General features: G+C 41.4%; 2 protein-coding genes across 4 annotated transcripts; both read left to right on the forward strand.

Moving 5' to 3' along the window:
- The first annotated feature begins 4,591 nt into the window (after positions 1-4,591).
- On the forward strand, positions 4,592-9,440 carry LOC115743800 (putative dual specificity tyrosine-phosphorylation-regulated kinase 3 homolog). Of its 3 annotated transcripts, none has more exons than XM_030678771.2 (7): positions 4,592-5,066; positions 5,774-6,623; positions 6,967-7,246; positions 7,841-7,948; positions 8,155-8,433; positions 8,621-8,764; positions 8,968-9,440. In XM_030678771.2, the coding sequence occupies exons 1-7, from the start codon at positions 4,775-4,777 to the stop codon at positions 9,151-9,153; spliced, it is 2,139 nt and encodes a 712-aa protein (XP_030534631.1). In that variant the 5' UTR covers positions 4,592-4,774; the 3' UTR covers positions 9,154-9,440. The 3 variants fall into 3 exon arrangements, with proteins under 3 accessions (XP_030534631.1, XP_030534632.1, XP_030534633.1); XM_030678772.2 differs by having other exon boundaries at positions 6,467-6,623; XM_030678773.2 differs by lacking the exon at positions 4,592-5,066 and having other exon boundaries at positions 6,486-6,623; positions 6,933-7,246.
- Positions 9,441-10,512: 1,072 nt separating this feature from the next.
- On the forward strand, positions 10,513-13,688 carry LOC115743801 (carboxy-terminal domain RNA polymerase II polypeptide A small phosphatase 1). Its single transcript, XM_030678776.2, has 6 exons — positions 10,513-11,203; positions 11,741-11,869; positions 11,983-12,103; positions 12,197-12,278; positions 12,967-13,120; positions 13,209-13,688. Exons 1-6 carry the CDS (start codon positions 10,967-10,969, stop codon positions 13,341-13,343), a joined length of 858 nt encoding a protein of 285 aa, XP_030534636.2. The 5' UTR covers positions 10,513-10,966; the 3' UTR covers positions 13,344-13,688.
- The last annotated feature ends 1,669 nt before the right edge of the window (positions 13,689-15,357 follow it).

Consider the following 15,357-nt stretch of genomic DNA (forward strand, 5'->3'; position numbering starts at 1 on the left):
GTAAACTATATTAACATCAATGCTAAACATAGAGACACGAAGGTGCTACTTTATATATATAATGTGTGTGTGTGTTTTTTTAAAGTTGTGCACCCAAGATAGAAGGTGCAAAACCATAAGTATTTGCTCTAGGGGTGCATTGAGCAACCATTTTGATCCAAACAAGCAATTATTTTCAGAATTAATTTTTTTCGATTCTGTTCCCTATAGAGTTTTAGAAAATCAAAATGTGTTTGGTAACTGTACAAAATTTTTATTTCCAGAGACAATTTCTCTTCCCATTTTTTTTTTCATTTAAGTCAAATGATTACGTCTTATCACTATAAAATCAACTTATATAGCATCATTAATAAAATGAATACGGATCATTGCATAATCCATAATTAGTCTATTTATTTTGTGGAGCATGAATACATATACAAGATCCTTAAGAAAGAACATAAGCTCAATAGGCAATTTGCACTTAAATTTTGGCCATGAATTTGCAATTAAATTAGTTTATGAAAGAAGTTTGAATAACCCCTAGACTGCTCCATGATGGTGCCGATCATGTAGAGACAGATTGAAAGTAAGCTCAATTGTACTGCTCCATGAAGTTTACACTTAAATTGCTGGCTACGATAAACATAAATGTTGTAAGGTATTTAAAAAAAAAGATTACAAAAGTCGAAAATGCAAAGTCATGGAATTGAATGACAAGTAAAAGTATCGAAATAACGACTTTATTCTTGCAACCGTTCTATTTCTTTGTCTGATTAATTGTAGCAAAGGAAAAGCCAATATTTTGATCTACCAAAAAAATTGGGAAAAGTACATTAAATTGTGAAATTTTTTGTCTTTCCGTTGCTAATGAAATAAATTTGATGAAGCTTTAATAAGATAGTCAACAAAGAAGCTAATTGGAATGAAGATGGAATGGAACCAAATGAAAGCTTGGCCAATTGGGCCCATTGTTTCTTCAGATCAATTCCACCTACAATATCTGCAATTGCTGGATCTCTATTAAAATCTAGTAGGCCCGATAGATGGGCGGGCTTCAGTCTGGCTCGATACAAGAGTTTGCCCCGGAGTAACCCGTTTTATGACTCATTAATTGTAATGCAAATCTATTCACACGCACCTGATCGGACTCATACACAAATCATGTCCAATTCAACCCATATTCCTAAAATACTTTCAGATTTAATTCAATTTAGGAAAATTCATATCTAAATTGAAGCGAGAGTGTAGATTGAGTGGGAGTGAAATCAAACGAAGGTGAGAGAAGTTGAAAAGAGAATCATAGAGGTGAGTTGAAAGTAAGTTGCAAATCCATTTATAATCCGTTTAAGACCCATTTAACACTTATGTTATGTTTAAACCAATTTATGAACATAATCAACTCATACAATAACGCAACTTGTGACATATGTGTTAAGAAATGGCTTATAACCCGTTTTAATAAGTTTATTAGCAATCTACATTTTAATTATGGAGACTTTTCTTTCTGTTTAGACATGTTAAAAGTGAAAAAAAAAAAAGGCTTTTTATTAGCACTCCATATTCTAAAAGGAATGTCGTCATGCTGCTTCCTAGTGGTTTGCCTTTTTGGATAAACGGTCTGTTCAACAAGGCTCGACTTGCGGGCATTAACACCGTACATCATTGGTCATCCGTCCGACGATTTAGGGTCTTTGAATGGGGTCTATTGCTGGTTTGTTCGTTGGTGTTTTTCCTTTCCCGTAGTTCTTTTAATGTGGAAATCTATGGTCTAGAAGTTGTTAATTGTTCTAGAACGATGGGGATTAGTCATCTTCACTTTGAATTAGAAAATAAGGGTGCGCATGATAACACCTTTGCTTCGTAAATCAACTTCTGATCATAAATTGATTTTTCTACTTCTACTCGGAAGTATAAATTGATTTTTCTACTTACGCTTCAGAAATTGATTTCCGATAATAGAAATTCGTTTGGTAAGGGTTGAAATTTTCTATTTCTAAAACATTATTAACAGAAAATCTTAAATGAAGAATTATTGTCGGCCGCCGAAAATTTTTTACTTTATTTTTAGACTTTTTAAATTTCTTTAAAAATAAAAAAATTAGTATTTATTTTTTACTCTGGGTCACGGAGATGGCGACTTGGCGGCCGGCGAAGGGCGGTAGTTAGAGGTGGGCTGCGGCGGGACGATGGTCGGTGATCACAGCCGATGTCTGGCGGTGGGTGGCGATCACGGTTGGTAGCGGGTGATGGTAGATGGTTGGCGGTAGTTGCAAGCGGCGATGGGCGATGGCCAATGGTGGTTGGCAATGGCGGTGGTCGGTGGTTGTCGGGGATGGCAATGGTCGGCGATCGTTAGCGGCCGTGGTGGGTATGGGTGGTCGGCGATGGGCGGAGACGGAAGTTGGCAGAGGCGGGCGTAATGAAAAGAATGTGAGGTAAGAAGTACTTTGTGAGGTTTTTTTTTTTTTTTTGTCCGATAAGTACTTCTTGAGTTGAGAAGTTATTTTTTTTTAACTTCTAAAATTGGGAGAAAAACAATTTTAGAAGTGAAAATTTACTTCATGAGTAGAAATTTCTTTTAGAAGTAAAAGTTTTTTCCAAACGGATTTCTACTTTAGAAGTTATATTACCAAACGAATTTCTGCTCCAGAAGCTACATTACCGAACGGATTTCTGCTTCAGAAGTACTTTTGGAACAGAAATTCATTTCTATAAGTGTTACCATGTGCACCCTAATCGGCTGCGAATTTTAGGCATCCGAAGATTATTCCTCACATTTATTTCATTTTGAATTCCCGATCTATGTCTAGGTCATAAAGAGACGTAGATGCCACTTTTGCATCTGTTTTATATTGAGGAAAGCCCTTAATTATTTACTATGATAAAAGATACGGAAGCTTGCCATTTTGAATTCAAAGAAAGAACCAAGAAGGCATAATTGGCGGAAACTTTTCCCTTGACTCAATTGAAGGCGGAATTGGTAATTATTTTGGTAATTCTTTCTCTTCCAAGAACAAATAATCTCTCCTGCCATCCCTTTCCTCTTTGCAATAACCACAAGTATCCGCTAAATTCAAACCGTTCCGCGCACGCTGGGCCATCTCGATTGGGTGGAGGGTTCACAGCCCACGCGAGAGAGGCGCGAGGGCGACCGAACCCGTCGGACTCACGTGCCATCGGCACGTGATCGGAGCCCCGCCGACGGCATCCGGCGATTCGAACTTCGAGACCTGGTCCCAAAGAGCAGGAAAGGTTAAATAAAAAAAAAAAAGAAGAAGAAGAAGGAAAAAATACGAAGAAATTGGGAAAGTGGAGCACGGTTGTAACTTTTTATTCATCTGGGTCACATGAAAAGGAAGGCCTAAGGCTGTTTCCGCGTCACGCAAATTAGGAGAAGGAAATGATGAGCATCGGTGGGTGGCATTGCCCATTCACGAACCGCACGAAAAGTAGGTTGCACCCATAAGATGATCAATCATCATAACCCCCTTTTTCTTTTTTCTTTTTTTTTTCTCTCATCACTTTATGTCTTTTTCAATTTGATTCTTAAAATTCACCTAATTAATTAGCTAGTCCCGAATCTGTTCATTAGCTGCGACATAATCTCGGTATTTATTTCTTTAGCTCGAGGTTTCCCTAGACCATATTTTAATCGTATTCCGTTGACCTCTTCATCAATAAGGACACTAGAGTTGACCTTTGTACATCTGTTTTTTTTTTCATTTATAAAAATTCTCGATTATTGCCAAGGATGTGCTTGTAAACTAGCCGGAAGGAAGTTTGGGATTTGGCTCGAGGGTTTGTCTACCTCCAAGAGAGGTCAATCTCATCGACCCGCGCGGTCGGAACTTTTTGTAAGAAAAGAAAAATTCTCTCGGGACATGTTTTCATAGGATTATTCGAGAAAGCATATTCCTCGGAACAAGAATAAAATTCCTATCTTTTTCGAGGGACATGATTTGCTTGCTAGTTGTTCAATCGCAAGAGAAGAAGTGGATGGAGTCTCTTGCTTGCATCATCATCTTTGAATGGTGAAAATCAGACGGCATCAAGCGGATTGGAGAATTGAAATCATTTCCCTCCCCCTCGCAATGGTTTATAAGAAAAAGCAAAAAAATAAAAATAAAAAATTGAGGTTGGAATGGAAAGCAACAATTAATAAAGAATAAAGACGATAATTGGCTCCATCCCCCCTTTGAAAAGTCAACGAAGAAAAGAAATATTCCCTCTACGTATTATTGCGGATATGGTATTATATCAAAACGACAAATACGTGACGTATGCACTTGTAAGATAAATAGGAAAACATATTAATTAATAAATAAAAAAAGTACGAGGACAAAAAAATATGAAAATTCGGACACGATTACGGGTTTCATTCGACAGTAGTTGATTTTAAGCAAACGGGGTGGAGCATTCTACAGAGATCAATCGAGATCATGGGCGCATCGAGGCCGAAGGTAGCGCCACGTGTCGGTTGATTAGGAGGGGAGGGGCCCACGCGACAAGAAAACGAGAACCTCCCCTAAACCCACGCACACACTTCTCTCCTCTCTCTTTGTTCACACTTTCCAAAGTTGGTAAGAGAAGCAGTGTCGATCCACCCATGGCTTCGGCTTCACAGTAGACACGCCATTCTCTCTCTCTCTCTCTTCTTTCTCTCTCTTCTCAGGACCAGCATGCAAGCGCCACAACAACCTCCCTACTTTTCCACTTTTGACCCTCATGCCCCGACCCCTCCTCCGTCGCCTTCAACTCTCGCCCGAGTCTCGTCTTTCCCTCGCGCCCCGGCATGGCTTTCTCCGACGTGGAAGCGGTGCTCGAGTTCTTGAGGAAGAACGGGTTCTCGCAGGCGGAGTCTGCTCTCAGGGAGGACATCGTCGAGAAGGGCGATCTGGGCTCCTTGGACTTCGAGAAGTTCTTGTTCCCGATGGCCCCTCCGCCGCCGCCGGTCAGGGTCCCGCCGAGCTCCCGCCCGTCGGAGCCCGGCGGCGGCGGCGGCGGTTCCGTGAGGTCGAGTGGCGCGTCTTCCGACGACCGGTTCGTGAGCGTGGGCTCTTCGACAAGTGACGTGTGCTCTTCAGGTTCTAATCTTTCTCACGGTTCGAGCACTGAATTGCATTTTAGTTATGCATTTCTTGTGGCGCGTAAGTGCGTCAATTTTCTTTTGATTTTCTCGGTGGTCGTGTTCTTTACACCACGAAAGCCACTGGGCGTTCTGACACCACTGTTGGTCCTAATGCAAGTGACATTTTATTTGTGCAATTTGTTGTCAAGTAGTGGTTTTTTTCCCCCCTGATAAATAAACAGAAAAATCCATGCTAAACTTGAATTTTTTTGATCCCAATGCGAGTAACGCTTAATCGAGTGATGCTTTCTCTGTGCTTTTTTAGGCTTTGATGTGAAGTTGAACTAGAAGAAATGTTCTCTCTTCACTCCTTTCTTTTGTTAAACTTAATCCTTCTTTAAAGGATAAGCTTTAAGGGGATAGAATTAAATCTCGTTTGTAATGTATTGCCGTGTAAAGCTGGCATTAAATTGGAAATTTTGATTTCCGCATTGATTCCCGCCAATTTCTGCCACTCGTCATCGATATAGTTTAGGGGTTGGCTATGAGTATAACGGCCACACTGCCCTGTTTCTGCCCCATTTTGCTGAATTTTTCATTGCGATTATGCACATTGCAAGACAAAGTTCGTTGATGCTGTGAATCGCGACTTCCCTTTCTGGTTGTTGGCCGATGCACATGTTGGCGTGACATCTTGCACGTCATTTTCCTTTGTGTTTGCAGAGTTCGTCAATCCATACGGAGTTCGATCTGCCTCTAGAGCCAATTCTGATGCTTCTTCTGATAGGCTGTCCCAGTTCGGCACGGCGCGTGCATACCCCGATTATGATCTGCAAAATGACTTGTACTGGTACGACGACAAGGACGAAGGACACTTCCTGACTCCATCCTTTCGAGGATCAGAGCCCTTTGGCTGCCCGACTGAGGATAAGTTCATTACGAATTCAGAGTTGCGGGATTGTCTTGATAATTCAGTGGATTTTAATGGCACGCATGATGTATTTCGATCGGGTTTAAATGCTGAGTACTCAGATAAGCCTAGTCTCTATGACACGGCCTTCGCAAAGGAAGGACAAAAGCTCCATGTGTTTGAAAGTCGTCATTTTGATGAAGAGGGTCAGTGCGAACTCTTTAAAGGTAAGGAAGAGGATTCCATGCCATATGGGGGACGTCTCATGTATGGAAGCTATTTGAACCTTCAAAGCAATGATACAATCGGCTTCACTTTGGGGGATGTAGAAGGTGTGTGCTCTGAAGATGATTCTGGCACCAAACATATAGCAAACGCAAGTTCTAACAGATACACAATGAAGCACACTCCTGATGATTCTGTTGATCAGCCTCGAAGTAGCTCTGATTTGCACAAAAGGGATCCGGGGGAAGATTTTATATATGAAAATATCGAACAAAATGAAGATGTTGGTGATCCAATAGAGAATGGAGATATCAGCAATCCTGAAGCTGTCGGGGACCAAGGGGAGGAGAGTGTTTTTGCTGATGAGATTTTAATGCAAGAAAATCAGGAAGATGAATATGAAATCTTTGACTTGAGGATCATACACCGGAGAAACAGGTATGTCTACATGTTTTACCGGTGATATTAATTTTCATCAGGATATTTGAGGAGCAGATGGATTAACCTATTAAAAGCCATAGATGTATTAATAACAAAGGGAAATTCGCACTCTGTAACTCTGTGATCCATTTTAGCAAATTCTACTCAGCAAAAGAGCCTCTATTGATGCTGTTCATTTTCCTGAACACGAGAAGAATATAGCTAGTAGTTTATCTTTTCATAGTGTCTTCCATAATCGCATTTGCCCTTGCCTTAAGATTCTACTAAATCAAGTTGTGAAGCTCGCTAGTACAATTTATTTTGTAGGGATACTTGCACTCACATGTAATGCCATGTACAGGACTGGATTCGAAGAAAACAAGGATCTGCCCATCGTGCTAAATACTGTAATCGCAGGGAGATATTATGTTACGGAGTACCTTGGCTCCGCTGCTTTCAGTAAGGTTGTTCAAGCACATGATTTGTACACGGGGGTGGATGTCTGTCTGAAGATCATAAAAAATGATAAAGATTTCTTCGATCAGAGTTTGGACGAAATAAAACTTTTGAAGCTGGTAAATAAGCATGATCCTGCTGATGAATGCCACATACTGCGCCTCTACGACTACTTTTATCATCAGGTAGGGCATTAATGGATATGTTGAATATCTTTTTCAAAATATGCTAGTTGTTCCTAGATAAATTAATTATTGTTGTATATTGTTGGCGTACCTATGCACCCATTTGAACTTCAATTGGTACGAGAAATAAAAAATCCTTTGCGCCATGTATCAGCTGTTTCTCCTGTCATACTTTGAGCAGGTATTACAAAGGATATCTAGCTTGAACAGTATCATTCACTGTCCATGGGCATGTGCTTAACCCTTTTGCGAATGAAATAAATGCCTTCAGAGCTGTTAATGCATACGGTGTGCTTATTACTTTTATGAACAAAGCAAATTGCTTGAGTTGATAATACACAGAGTGCATTGTATTACAAATGGTTTTTCGTAGGTAGGAATTCTCCTTATCATACCCATCTCTAGATTGAAACATGATTACTCACAAGGTAAGGCACAAACTGGACTACCACGGGAGAGAACAGTGCATTTAGCATAAGCCAATTGGTAGGAGTTAATAAGATCCTTTACCCTTTGTCTCGGGACATGGGCGCTTGTGTTTGATATCACTTATTCTCTTTTTATTTTCCCTAACCTGTTGATACAACTTTGCAGGAGCATCTCTTCATTGTTTGTGAGCTTCTTCGATCAAATCTATATGAATTTCAGAAGTTTAATCAAGAATCTGGCGGGGAAGCATATTTCACGCTGAACCGATTGCAGGTCGATTTCAGTACTCAGTAGTTCTCTCAGATCAAATATTGTCTTTCGTTCTTTCTGTCTGACTGTTTTCTGCCAAATACAAGTACCTTTATGGGCCAAGAGATTTCATTTGTGGATTTGGTTTTTCTTAATCCTATACGGCCTTTGTCCATAGAAGTGGAATTGTGGAAAATGTAACTACGGCATTCTAATCTTTGTCCCTACAGGTCATAACTCGTCAGTGTTTAGAGGCACTGGACTACTTGCATCAAATGGGGATTATACACTGCGACCTAAAGCCTGAGAACATTCTCATCAAAAGTTATAGAAGATCTGAGATTAAAGTCATTGATCTGGGAAGCAGTTGCTTTAAATCAGACAACTTGTGCCTCTATGTCCAGTCTCGTTCCTATAGAGCTCCCGAAGTCATCCTGGGCCTTCCTTATGACCAAAAGATCGACATTTGGTCCCTTGGCTGCATCTTGGCAGAACTCTGCTCTGGCGAAGTATGTGCAACTTTCTCCCTTCACGGTCATACTCAGTCCAGATGTTGGATTTAACTTTTATGACTAGTGACTATGAATGTCTTCTAAGCCATCTTCTATTCGTTCAGTTGCTACCCCTCTCTTGGATATGTACTTGAAGCAAACAAGTTCATGATCCATTGCTGTTTCTCTGATTGATTTTCTTCAGGTGTTATTTCCAAATGATGGAATTGTAATGATTCTAGCACGCATGATCGGCATGCTTGGACCCATTGATCAGGAGATGCTGGAACAAGGACAGGAGACTCCCAAGTATTTCACGGAGGAATATGATCTCTACTACATTAACGAGGTGAGCTGCGTGTACCTTGACTGTTTAACCTCATTTTCGGTTTTATGTTTCAGTGAAGGCTTGCAGTACTTTTAACATTGGTCTGAAAAAGAAACTGTATGTATAAGGTTGAAGTGGCGACTCATGGAGCTGAATATCCAAATTAAGACCACTATTCGTGATTCTTGTCTCACTCTTTTCTATTTTTCTCATTTTCTCGGCAGGAGACTAACCAATTGGAGTACATAATTCCCGAGGAGTCGTCGTTGGAAGGACATGTACAGGTTTCTGATACTGGGTTTCTTGACTTCTTGAGGAACTTGCTGGAGATCGACCCCAATAGGCGTCCTTCTGCGAGTGAGGCATTGGAGCATCCATGGCTTTCATACGAGTACTCTTTCCCTTCCTGATGCAAAACAGGTCATGCCAATAAATTTTGCATTACATTGATTGGTAAGTGCTATTATTTGAGCGCTGAAAAATTAGAAAAGCCTTAGTGTACATGCAGCTTACTGATTTTTCGCTTGTTCACATATATATTTTTTAATTTCCTCTGTACAAAGCTCCCGATACAGAGCCTTCCGTCTCCGAGTGAATCCGAGCTTGTAAAGATGAATAGTTGTTGTACACATGCTTCATGTTACATCATGTTGATTGAGATTGTTCGATATATGAGATGAAAGAAAATTTTCTCGTACCTAATTCCAATTAACATCTCCTGCTAACGATACTCATACGAAATGAGAGAGCAATTGCCTGAATTGGGTTGAAGAAATCAAGCTGAAATTCTTAGATCAGATCAATATCAGTTTTTAAATTTGGTGCACATCACTGACTGAATAACGTGGCTTTCGGGTGAGTTTCTCAACTTTGAGATATGCCAAAGGAATCTCCTGTCAAGATAATTTCTGCAAGACATGTGGTGGGACTGCTGAGAATTGCTTAACAAAACAGGGCTGGAAAAGTTGGTTAGAAACTACACTGTTGCTTCTGTCAATTGATGTGATCAACACGAGTCGATTGGCGGAGGAACTTATCAGTGTTCCTGATGCTAAGTTAGTGGAAAGAATGAGCTCCTGTTTAATAAACAAGAAAAACAGAGAGATCAAAGGAAGCCTCTGAACTTTTACCCACAATGCTTTCAAAACTATTACTCTATCCTTAGTCACCGTTCGACCTCGGACCGCTTGTTATGATCTAATCCGGTTGAGGGGTTGGTTCTCTGTTTGGGCAGACACCGTCGAATTGACATCAACGTCTATCTCCTCTTGGCTGAGGAGGATTCCTAGGAAAGTCGGTATATGCCTTTCGGAGAAAGAGATGGATCATGACTTCCGCAATGTTTTATCAGGTGATGACACGGGATAGTCTTCATATCGTCCGATCGTGTTCACTACTTTGGATGAATGATTTATAAACAATTTTTTTTTTTTCAAAAAGATGGCTTATATCACCTACAAAAACGAATGAACGAAATATATTTTTATCATATACGAAAATATTTATTATGTATTTTTAGTCTGTGTTTTAGAACGCCCGGCAAATCAGAAATTTTCTATTGGAGGATTCGCAGCAAAATCTAATGAGCAATAATCATCACCAATTGATTGACGTGACAATTCTTTTCGATATGGTTTCGTGCAAATTAAATGCTCGTTTTGTTTTTTCGGTTTTTAATGTGGACAAAGTCTATTCGAAGAACTACTCCCCATTTCGGACATGTATTTTAAAGATCACTTCTTTATGTTATGGACAATCCTTTTTCGCCTTTTACTTTTCTCGAGAATCATAGAATCCCGTCCGTCAAGGCCACGTCCTTGGATCGGTGCGTGATGACAATTCCCAGGATATTTATCTTTTGCTCCATTATTTTAGCAGACCCATTTTCCCATTTCGGACGAGCTTCGAGCATTGGGTTGCCAAGAGCTGCTGCTATGGCCGCTCTTCTTCGCTTTCGGGAGTAGAAGCGTCTCTCTTGTTCACAGCTGCACTTCCTTCTCGCATTGAAGAATTGCGTTAATCGCGTCTGACCCACGACGCCGAGACGTAATATAAACCGGTTGTCTTCCACAGTCGCCGTGTCGGCGCGTCCCATCTCGAGTTTGTCTGTATCGGAGCACGACGAGTAAAGAGATTGGGCTTCTCTGGCTTTCTGACATAAGCCATTAACCAGCCACGCACACCCACTTTCTTGTTTGTCCGTCTTCTTCTTCAGAATCAGAGATGTCTGCCGAGTTGACTCAGTCGCCTCGGGCGACGATCCAGCTATGGAGGTCGCTGTGGGACTTGCTCTCTTTCTTCTTTCAGTTCTTCTTGCGCATCGCCACGGCTCTCGGGACTCGCCACTTTATCCTCTCTCGCTTTCCCTCCTTTAAGCCCCTGCCCCTCGCCGAGCTGCCCGTCCAGGATCCACCCGCCGACGAGGGCGCCGATTCTCCCGAGCTCTTGGAAAGGCTCACGGTAACGAAATTTGTTTTTCTCCGCTAGCTGCTTGATTAAAGCTTGGAACTTTCTTTATGTCGTTACTGATATCCGATGACCAACTATGTTAAAGGGTAAAAACTGCGGATAAGATTAATTTAAATAGGCTTTGTTGATGTAGTTTCACTGCTGTCAATTAGGCTTGATTGAAGTTGCTATATACCATTCTATTGATGATTTCTGTATTTGTGTGTGTGTGTGTTTCTGCATGAGAGAGAGGGAGGGAGGAAGGGAGACAGAGAGAGAGAGATCAATTGAATGGTAATGTCGTGTATTTGGGTCAATCAAACCTAAGCTTATCAAATTTTTGATATTTTAAATATTGTGAAAGAATATCTACAAGGAGGTGAAGGAAAGATTGAAATCACTTGAATAGAAGTGAAGTTGAATCTGTTCTGTTTCATTCAGGTATACAAGCGGGGTGGGATTGAATGTGCTCTGTTTCTTTCAGGGTGTACAGATTAGTCTTTTATCATCGTGTGCGAGCATGATACTATTTAAACACGCACAATGCAGGTAGTGCTTGATTTAGATGAAACTCTAATATCTGCATTCGAGACGCCGACTCTGCCTGCTGCTATTCGTGACCAAGCAGCGGAAGCCGGATTGAAGTGGTTTGACCTAGAATGCATTTCTTCAGAGAAGGTGGTTTACATTCTAGACATAATGGGTTTTGATTTGACTGATATTGTCTTGGTATCTCCTCCGATGAGTTATCTTGATTCTTGTTTCCTTGAGTATATATTACGCTTCAAAAGGACTCTGAAGGAAAGCCTAAGGTCAATCTTGTGACGGTGTTTGAGCGCCCGGGCCTGCGAGAATTCTTGAAACAGCTCCATGAGTTTGCGGATCTCGTGCTGTTTACTGCTGGACTTGAAGGTTGCTATCTGTCTGCATGATTTTCTGTTTGTTTTTTCTTTCTCCAACCCAATTGGGGTCGAGGTTTAATAAGTCAAATGTTCATGGCTACAGGATATGCAAGACCGCTCGTTGACACAATAGATGTTGAGAATAGATTTAGTCTGCGACTTTATCGACCTTCAACAATTAGCACGTAAGCATACGTTACACCTTGTCCTATTTACTTTCTCTGTGATAAGTGGCTTTTCCAATGAGAATGGGAACATAAATCCGTGTCTATCCTCCTGCGATTGTACTGATTTCTTGAGGTTTTAACCTCTGAACTGATAATGAAATGTCAATACATTGAAAGAAGTGGGAGAACTGAGTTTTACAATGATTTGATTGGACGCATCACCATTCAAATAAATCTCGGATGAGTGATTCGAGAGAGAGCAGGTATTTCTTGAAATAGAATACATAGATTGAAGCTTGTCAAGGCGGTTTCGAATATAGGTCTTTAAGTGAAAGAGCTTGAAATGCTCATAGCGGTCTCAACTAATAGGTTCCCCATTATTCTGAAGATATTTAGGGGGCTTAAATTAAATAAACTGTTATCGACGATGCCTTCTCCTTATTCTCCTCAGCTAGAAGAGTGAAAGGTCATTTCTGATTTTTATGTCCTAATAGCAAGATCAGAGGGGTAATGCTGGCTGGTTACTAATTTAGATTTTAGTGTCTTTAGATGTTTCCTAAGCCATCGCCTGATGCGATGCTAAGTAATATCCCCTAGAGTAATTAATCCTAATCGATCTGGAATCTGATGAGTCTCCAGAATTGGTACACGACTCATCCATATATGGATGCATCTAAGTTGCTGGTATCCTGATCCTAACATGCAGGGAGCATCGGGAGCACGTGAAGGATCTTTCTTGCCTCTCAAAGGATCTCAGCCGAATAGTCATAGTCGACAACAACCCGTTCAGTTTCTTGCTGCAGCCAGTTAACGGGATTCCCTGCATTCCTTTTTCTGCTGGACAGCCGTGCGATGATCAGGTAGTTGAATTATTCTCATTACTAGGTTTTAAGCATAAATTCTACATTATGATCTATCACTTTGCTCAATATTCTTCGTCTATTTCAGCTTCTGGAGGTCCTGCTCCCACTCCTGAAGCACCTTTCTACGCAGAGAGATGTGAGGCCTGTGCTCTATGAACGGTTTCGCATGCCCGAATGGTTTCAGAAGTGCGGGATCCCTGCTTTTGGCAAGCTGTCGTAGCATCTAGACCCAAAGTCTCCGTTCTTTTTGTATGATTATAAAGAAGTGGCATCTTGCACGATGTCGAAGTCGGTCCAGTTGTCTCGCTGGTATGGAATCAGGTGGTCCAAAGGTGTCAATATCTTTTCCGTATTTGCAGAGCATCTAGCATAGTTCCGACTTCTGCATCTTTGGTGATAGATAAATGTCCCTGTATGCAATGTTGATAGAAGCTAAAGTACTATTCCTTGTAACATTATTCATGTGCTTGCAGTCCTGTAGCATGTGCAAATTGCATCTTCAGAGTGCTGAACAATCCATTGTCCGAATAAAAAAAATTCACCAGTTGCTGGAATGTTTTACACAGATAGTAATGATCGATTGCTCTTCTGTTCCTTCTCTGGACCACCATATATAGTCACAATTTAAGATGGTAGGGCTGGCTAATGTGTACTCAAACGACAACCTAGGAGTGGGAAATCTGGCTGTCCGGTTTTCCTGTCGTATGGCAGCTGCCTATTGGAATCCTTGGTCTGCTTGTTAGTAATCACTGGTAGAATTTAGTACATTGATGCCTCAGAAATTTTGCCTCCTCCTCCTGAAAAACATAAGAAACCATGCCCTGTTGCTATAGCAGACAGCTGCCAGCTGCGTGCAGGAATTTGAGAAAATTCAGTCGCTTGCAGCATCAATTCCGCATTAACTTCCAACTCTAAGCTACATATACATATGGGAATGTCCTGTCTTGGGAATGCTGCCTCAGTTTTTAGCTTGGTTAACCTTACGGGTTACATGTTGGAAGTACGAAGGCTCGACTGTTTAGCAATTTCTTGATCTTCTGCAACATGATTCAACTTCACAAGAGAACGGTAGAGTTAACAGAGGCGGCAGAGGATTTAGCCAACCGAATTCCTTGTTTTCTTTTGCTTTTCCTCATTGTATTTCTAGTACTTGTGCTCTAATCATAGTTACAGCCTTACAGGTAGTTAAGAGGACATCCTCTGCGACAATATTGGTTTTTTAAATCTAACTGTCGGCGACAAACTTCCATGTACCGATAAGAAAAGCAAGATCATCAATAGCTGTATCGCCTCACTTTTCCTCTTTCCTGTTGTCCTCGTGTTGTCTCCACTTTCTTGCCCCTTGTGTTTGTCCAATGACCGCTCGTTTCGATGCATCTCTTCTTCAAAACATAAGAAAAACACTTGGCTGTCCGAAACTTGTCCTCCCTTTTGCATGCCTGCAAGCCTGGCTCAGAATCAAGAGCGTCGGTGTCTCGTATCACGTGTGGATGCGATTAATTTATACCTCGCGAAGAGGGCAAACTTGCCACCAGCCTCTCTTTTCATCTTCTTCCGTCGGATGTGGACGAATTGCGGAAGTTATCTGGATCCAAACAAGAAGAGTGTGAACAGTTCTAGAGCTCCCAGAAGCATGAGTTCGGGTACGACGCGCCGACAAGGGCTTATGCTATGTTCTACGAAAGCGTTCTCGTAGGATTTCGTAGCACGTGTCGCACCTCTTTGAAAATTGTGTCGTCGCGATTGAAATTAAACATGCCAACAAACTTCCCTCGTTTTCCGTGGCCAACATGTTGCGGCGCATCAAGGAAAGGAAAAGTCGAAGTCGATGCGAAGCGACTTCCTGTTCGTCCGAACATTGACCGAATCCCGTCCCCTTCCCCTGCTCTCGTGAACTTATGGAAAGGGTCAACGACGAACAATTCGCACGCAGATTGAAATTTCCCACGAATGGAAACATTATCACATTCGAAAAAGAAGAATCATGAAACGGTCTCGCAGTAAAACCGACGCGCTCATCATCGCAATCTCGGAAGACCACCCCCAGAAAAAGGAGGTTCGAGCGGGGAGACTCCGTCCAGAGTCAAACTTACCACTCAACCCAGTAGAGACCGGGACGTTACAGCCATGTTTGTGCAGATTTGAGCGAAAGTGTGAATGGTGTTTTGTGCATTGCCTAACGTCACCACCACCACCACCATCCCTATCAAGGTCTGGAAAGCTCCTTCCACCCG

The sequence above is a fragment of the Rhodamnia argentea genome, chromosome 5, assembly GCF_020921035.1.
Source record: "Rhodamnia argentea isolate NSW1041297 chromosome 5, ASM2092103v1, whole genome shotgun sequence".
In the NCBI taxonomy this organism is placed as follows: Eukaryota; Viridiplantae; Streptophyta; class Magnoliopsida; order Myrtales; family Myrtaceae; genus Rhodamnia; species Rhodamnia argentea.

What these genes read in the sequence shown, in the direction of transcription:
- LOC115743800 (XM_030678771.2), top strand. Translation starts at nt 4,775, where the DNA reads ATGGCTTTCTCCGACGTGGAAGCGGTGCTCGAGTTCTTGAGGAAGAAC. An exon ending in ATCATACACCGGAGAAACAG is followed by an intron (nt 6,624 to 6,966) that starts GTATGTCTACAT and finishes TGCCATGTACAG; the next exon opens with GACTGGATTCGAAGAAAACA. An exon ending in CAGAACTCTGCTCTGGCGAA is followed by an intron (nt 8,434 to 8,620) that starts GTATGTGCAACT and finishes GATTTTCTTCAG; the next exon opens with GTGTTATTTCCAAATGATGG.
- LOC115743801 (XM_030678776.2), top strand. Translation starts at nt 10,967, where the DNA reads ATGTCTGCCGAGTTGACTCAGTCGCCTCGGGCGACGATCCAGCTATGG. An exon ending in AGCTCTTGGAAAGGCTCACG is followed by an intron (nt 11,204 to 11,740) that starts GTAACGAAATTT and finishes CGCACAATGCAG; the next exon opens with GTAGTGCTTGATTTAGATGA. An exon ending in AATGCATTTCTTCAGAGAAG is followed by an intron (nt 11,870 to 11,982) that starts GTGGTTTACATT and finishes ACGCTTCAAAAG; the next exon opens with GACTCTGAAGGAAAGCCTAA.